The sequence below is a fragment of the Teleopsis dalmanni genome, chromosome 2 (genome assembly GCF_002237135.1).
Source record: "Teleopsis dalmanni isolate 2A chromosome 2, ASM223713v2, whole genome shotgun sequence".
Lineage (NCBI taxonomy): Eukaryota > Metazoa > Arthropoda > Insecta > Diptera > Diopsidae > Teleopsis > Teleopsis dalmanni.
In genome coordinates this window covers 38,784,023-38,790,446 of record NC_051847.1, presented here as the reverse complement: position 1 = coordinate 38,790,446, position 6,424 = coordinate 38,784,023, and the positions used below count along the sequence as shown (strand labels likewise).

Sequence of the window (6,424 nt, the reverse complement as noted above, 5' to 3'; positions counted from 1 at the left end):
TCAGCAATGGTGATGATGATGGTGTCCATGGTGATGTCCATGGTGGTGGTGGTAGTGGTGTCCATGGTGATGCCCATGGTGATAATCCCAATGATCAAAACCATGATGATGATGATGATGATGATGTCCATAATACGGTGGAGGTGGTCCATGAGGATGGTGATGATGTCCACCGAGTTGAACCGATATTCCAAAAGCTGGTCGGTGAACTGGAGGTCCGAAAGGTGGATTATTGCACGGCATTTTAGCTTTTTAGTATATATTCAAATACAATATAAAATTCAATTAATTTTTGGTTTGCCCTATATTTTATAGGTTGATTCTTGTTGAAGTCACAAATGCTTACTGATTTTCTTTTGGAAATGCTGGCAATTTTATAATAATAAATTTCATCAATAACTGTAAAATGGCACTGATAACGAAAGATTACCTTCAGTTGCGCACTTTCTATTGATGATTCATTCCAATGAACTAGTGTAATATAAAAATAACTGAAGGCAACTGATAAATATGCCTAGATAAAAATGTTTAATGTAAATAAAAATAAATATTCAAACTGTTGCAGATAAGAAAAAAGTACATAATTCTGGTATTATATTCTTGTAACAAATAGAATTTGAGATTACAACTGTGATGATTATTAATTGAAAGAGTAAGAGCTTAAGAATTGAACTTTGAATTATATTTTTTATCGCAATGCAATCAACGGTACACCCTCAGTCAACTATCGGTACTTGATCAGTATTTAGAGTACAAAACTAATATGAGTAGAAATCTTGTAGTAGTATTTTTTTAAAAAAATTGTATTATTTATTGAAAGTATTATTCATATCATTATTGGGTACACATATACTGCACTTTGATTCAAATGATTTATTGTGCTAACCCTAGTAGTCTTAATCTAAGAATTTTAATAAACTTAAGCACTTCGAACATCGATTTATGCTGCGAAGTGTCTCGTCTACATCTTAGTTTTAAACAATTACAGAACATATATAAAAATTATTTAAATCCATTTGACGAAAGTAGTAAATATTGATCTAGCAGGAGCATATTTTGTTGAGAAAGTATCTACTCTTGCAGTATTCCATTATTTTGAGATGGCAAATTTTTGTTAAGATAGTACCTGCCCCTGCGGTACCCTATCCGAAAACCGGTATAGACTTTTATATCCTTTCTGCTCAGTAAAAGCAGTTGTTTAGTGATCGTTTTTGGATGAATAACTAATCTTTTAACCTGACATTGAACTTTACAATTTACTCAATAGTTCAAAAAATGAGATATCTCCACAATATTTTTCTACGATTAATGATTAACAATCTACTTAGACGACTTGATAAAAAGCTTCGCATTTGGTGAGACTGTCAGCCACATCGTTAGTTTATGTCGTTCATAACCATCAATTTTTCAAAATATGACATATTTGCGATTAGGAACTTAGATAACATATATTTTCTGTTAAAATAATAGTAATCAAAATAAAATTAGTTATTTTAGTTATATAAAATTATTATATATTCAATGTATTAAATATAATTGAAAAATCTTGTATTGAATTTAACTAAACATCTTTTTTGTAGAAAATAACTAGCAGAAAATGCAAATAAAACTTTCCTTTTTTTTTTGCATTTATTATATGAAATATTTTATTTTAATTTTAATGATTAAATACCTAAACAAATTGTTAATAGTGCGATATAAACAGCGATTAAGCGATTTAACTTCAAGTTATACAAAACAAATCCCTAAAACTATACTTATAAATAACACATTATTAGATAATTCTCTTAAAGTATGCAACATATTTTTTCTGTTAGAACAGATGGAATTAGGGGTTGCCTATCAAGTAGGAACCTTTTTTTTATAACTAATGTTAATATAACGTACAATGACTTTAATCGATAATCACATAAAAGATTTAACGAAACTCTTTTTAGTTAACTAAATCATCGATTTAAATCGCAGAAACCACATATAAGTGTTAAGTGCACTAATAGTACTAATAAGATTCATTTTACGGTATTTATAACAATATCGTAACCATACGAGATTATGTATCTCGTATGGTTATTAGACTTATATTGGTGTTTGTAAAAATTTTTCGGGCTGTTTTAATAAATACTTTTAATAATATATATTCTCAAATGTAGTGATAGCACATAACAAACAATTTATTTATAATTTTTATAATATTTTAGCTGTAATTGTATCAAAGATAATTGGAAAGATTTTGTTTAGTACGTACGAGATATGTTTATAAGTGATATGATATAATGCGATATAGTAATCACGAGTTAATGCGTGAATTAAATACCAGAAAGAGATCGAGAGAACATTGTAGTAGCTGTGAGGTTTAGATTTTGCACCGTGTACCTCAATAATAGATAGATGCAATTATTCGATTAATATAAATGTTGCGTATATCGTTAAGTGAATTGAAGAATGAGGCACTTATAAGCTTTAGCCTGAATTTAAATAAACCTGGACAGTAACACAACAGATGCTTTAGTATCTGATCTTCTAGTGCTGTAAAATACAACACTGCTGGACTGGGCTAGTCCAGCTTCGAGCCATGTTGCTTATAGTTCAGTAACTTGTAAGACATCGATAATAATTAAGATAACTACAACTTATTTCTGTGAATTAAATCAGCGGTTATTTATGTAATATAGTCTAGGTGTCTCTTCATCAGACCACTTAGTTAATGTTAGAGTAAAGTAAGTAAACTAAAGTCAAACTTCCATAACTCGAACCTCTATAACTGGAACCGTCTATATCTCGAACTAAATAGAGTGCAACAGGGTTAAGAGAAATTTACATACAATTCTTGTTACAAAATTGTTATAAAATTCTTTAACTCAAAGTCACCATAAGTCGAACCTTTACTTTACAAAATTGTACTTCGGGTTATGGAAGTTTGTCTGTAATTATAATGTATATGCCATTTATTCACAAAACTTGAAAGAAATTATACATCTCACTTGCTTACTTTTAATCTTTTGTTATGACGAAATATGACTTAAAAACCTATTCGCAAACATTTTTTCAATGAAGTACAAATGTACCGCCAAAGCAGCCACAAGCAATGTTTTGAGAGTAAACAAAAAATATATAAAAATATTATTAATCTACAAATAAAAAAAAATTTCTGCCAACGCTTATTTGTTGATCAAATATATAATATATTTTGGAAACCAAACAAAAAATCAAATCAGTAGTGAAAAAAAGTTAATCTTCATTCAAAAGCTTTGATAATTTATTCCATATCTATTATTCCATATCTGACTTCATAATTGTGTTTGTAGTGAAGCAACGAATCGATTATCGTGTAAAAGTTTTAATTACTAAATAAAAACCAAGAAAAAACAATTACATTTTTAAACAATTTTTATTTTAATAAATTAAACTTAAAACTAAAATAATTTATTTTAAAGCTATATTTGGTGGGACCAATCTATTTCTTGCTGAAGTATTTTTATATTAATTGGTAATATTAGGCCTTTCATCATACTATATAATATTTGTTCACATTCTATCACTTTTTTCACACTGCAAAATCACACCAGATATCTTTGAAGGGTTCCTCCTCCTGACGGAATTTTGCATACTCCTGACATCTGTGACGGAAATGATGTCTGAAGTGACGTGGTGGTCCGTTGAAATAGTAATGACCAAAATAATGGTTATTTGTGAAATGATAATGTTTACGATCTTGAAGCTCTTCGCCATCGTCAAATATGGGTAACTCTTCACGACGAAAATGATGTGGAGGACCAAAAAATCTGCAGCCAAATGCTTGTCTGGGATGTTCCATTTTCTGTTCAGGTGCTACTGCCTCTTGATTTGGCATTTTTGCTTCTGTTTGATTGTTGCTATTCATTGCTGCGATTATAGTTTTTATTGATCGTTTTAATTAATTAAAATTATTCAAATTAATTTTTATATTTTTGTTTATATTTTAAAACTTCTTGTACTTTGTATTTTAGTTTATTTTATACTTGGCTCTATTAGATACTTTTCTATTGCGCTTTGTTTTGTTGACTGACGCTCTGAGCAGTCGCTCACAAATTTATATGGCAGCATTTCACAACGCGTTGCTATCATTTCAAACAGTTCGGATAGTAGCGACGATATGAAGAGATTAGTTTCGCTTGGAAACTGAAGAGTTGATAATTGGAGAAGGTAACGAAAAAGCTGAGAGAAGAATTGCTTTGGAAGAAACATTTTTTCAAATGTTTCAATATTATTACCAGTTTCGTCAGAAATTCATGTAAATGTTTGTAAACAAATTTATGCTATCACTAACAGAATTATTATTGATTATATTTTATTTATAAAAATAAAACAATGATTAGACAAGTTATGGATTATAATATTGTATTTTTAGTGTTTAAATCGAAGATAAATAAAAAATAATGTAAAGGAAAGTTATTCTAATGTAGAATAAGTACTTACAAATGCATAAGAAGATTTAGTATTAAATTTGTTACACATTAGGAGGAGTATTTGTTTTAAATGATAGAAGAAGTAATATATAATAATATAAAATAATAATAATGTTTAATAATATATAGTATTATTACTACGGATGGTATATGGTTGATACTATATATAATGTAGCATCTATGTTAAAAGTATTACTAAGATCATAAAACACTGGATATCCAAAAAATTACACAATAGCTAAAATATTAGAATAATGTTTAGGTAGGTATGATTTATTTATCTATAAATAAACATGGAAAGTAAATTATGTGGTATTTAAAAAAAAAGAAAGCTTGAAAACTACGAGGCTTCAAACACGCTTCGGTAAAAAAAATTAATCAATAAATTGCAGATAATTTAATAGAGTCAATACTCCCAAATTATAAAGACTTTTCCATTAGAAGTATATAGTATAAAAGTGTACAGGTACTATATACTATACGTAGTATCAATATAAAAAGTTTTGAAGTTTTAGTTAAAAGAACTGCCGTTAAAAAGAACGATGGATCAGACACTGTATTAACATGAGCTCCTTTTGATATTATACTCATTAATGCCGTACGGCTGCTCGAAGACATTTTTTTAAAAGGATTTTTGGCAAAGAACTCTGTAAATGTGAAGATCTAAGTACCACTTCATATAATTCTGTGCTACATTTCTCTAGTATCGAAACTTAAATCATCATTTCAAAGAAGTTGTTTCGAGTAAGTTTTAGCCAATAAATAATTTTAGGTACTTTAAAAATTAAACATGATACCTATCAATCAATAACACTACGAAAAATCTATGGACGGGACAAGGCTGGTAAAGTTTAATTGAGCTAGAATTTGATAATTGCAATTCGATCAAATGATTGATTCAAATGTCTGCAGTCAGCAAAAAATTTACTTGAAAAGAATATGAGTCGACAATTGATCACTGGGGAAGATAATATATTTTATAATAACATCAGTAAGTTATACAAAGATTTATTGTTATTTTATAAAAACTAAAGACCTTGACTAAACAGTTTCAAAGCATTCCTTATGCAGACTTAAAATAACACCCTCAGTTTCATTGTCAAAAATACCATTTGTAGCGGGTTCGGATAATTTCAGTAGTGTAAAAAAAATTTTTCTTAAGAAACAGCATTTTGCATTAATATATATTATACATGTATATAAATATTTATTTTCAATTCGTTTGGAAATAAAGGCGCTTAAGGTACAGAAACCCTCGGGTACCCAACCATCAGTTGTGGTAGATAAACGAAATGTTCATGGTTAGTTGTATTGTATTAGTTTTAAAAATGGCAATCTAGTCGTGTGCCAGAATTAATTTATACGTATATTATATATAGTAGATTACTATATATTAAAAAATATATACATATATATAAACTCATGAGTACTTTTGAAAGAATTAAACTAATTCCATGCGCTATTGAAATTAGATTAAGGATTAATTAATGTATATTAACACATAATCTGTTATGAATGTGTATTTAATTAATTACTATATAGATTATTTAATTTTAAATATATGGTTTAATTAATTTATATATTGCTTAATAACCCACATAATATAATAATAGAAAACGAGTCTTATAATATTATCTATCGAATTGTGTAAATTGAAAGAAAAAAAACTTATTTTCAAATAAGCCTTTGATTTACTATAATTTTTATAATTATTTTATTTAATTCTTTTTTCTTCTTAACTAAAAAAATCTTTACAAATTGATGTGTTATAAATCGAATCCCCTTAGGATATATACATATTTGGTTCCAGTTTCATCTACTTCTGCTTGCTTCATGTTTTACCAACAAAAGTGAGTTTGTTGATGTCCATGGTGTCCGTGTCTATGAAAATGATGGTGTCCACTATGACAGTGGTGTCCGTGACGATGATGATTCTTAAAGAAATGTTCTGGTCCGAAATGTGTGTTGTGTTTATGATG

At 28.3% G+C, this 6,424-nt stretch overlaps 1 protein-coding gene across 1 annotated transcript; it reads right to left on the bottom strand.

Annotated features, from left to right (window-relative positions):
- Positions 1-243, bottom strand: LOC119674351 (uncharacterized histidine-rich protein DDB_G0274557-like). Its single transcript, XM_038085488.1, has one exon. The coding sequence runs from the start codon at positions 241-243 to the stop codon at positions 1-3; it is 243 nt and encodes an 80-aa protein (XP_037941416.1).
- Between the last annotated feature and the right edge of the window lie 6,181 nt (positions 244-6,424).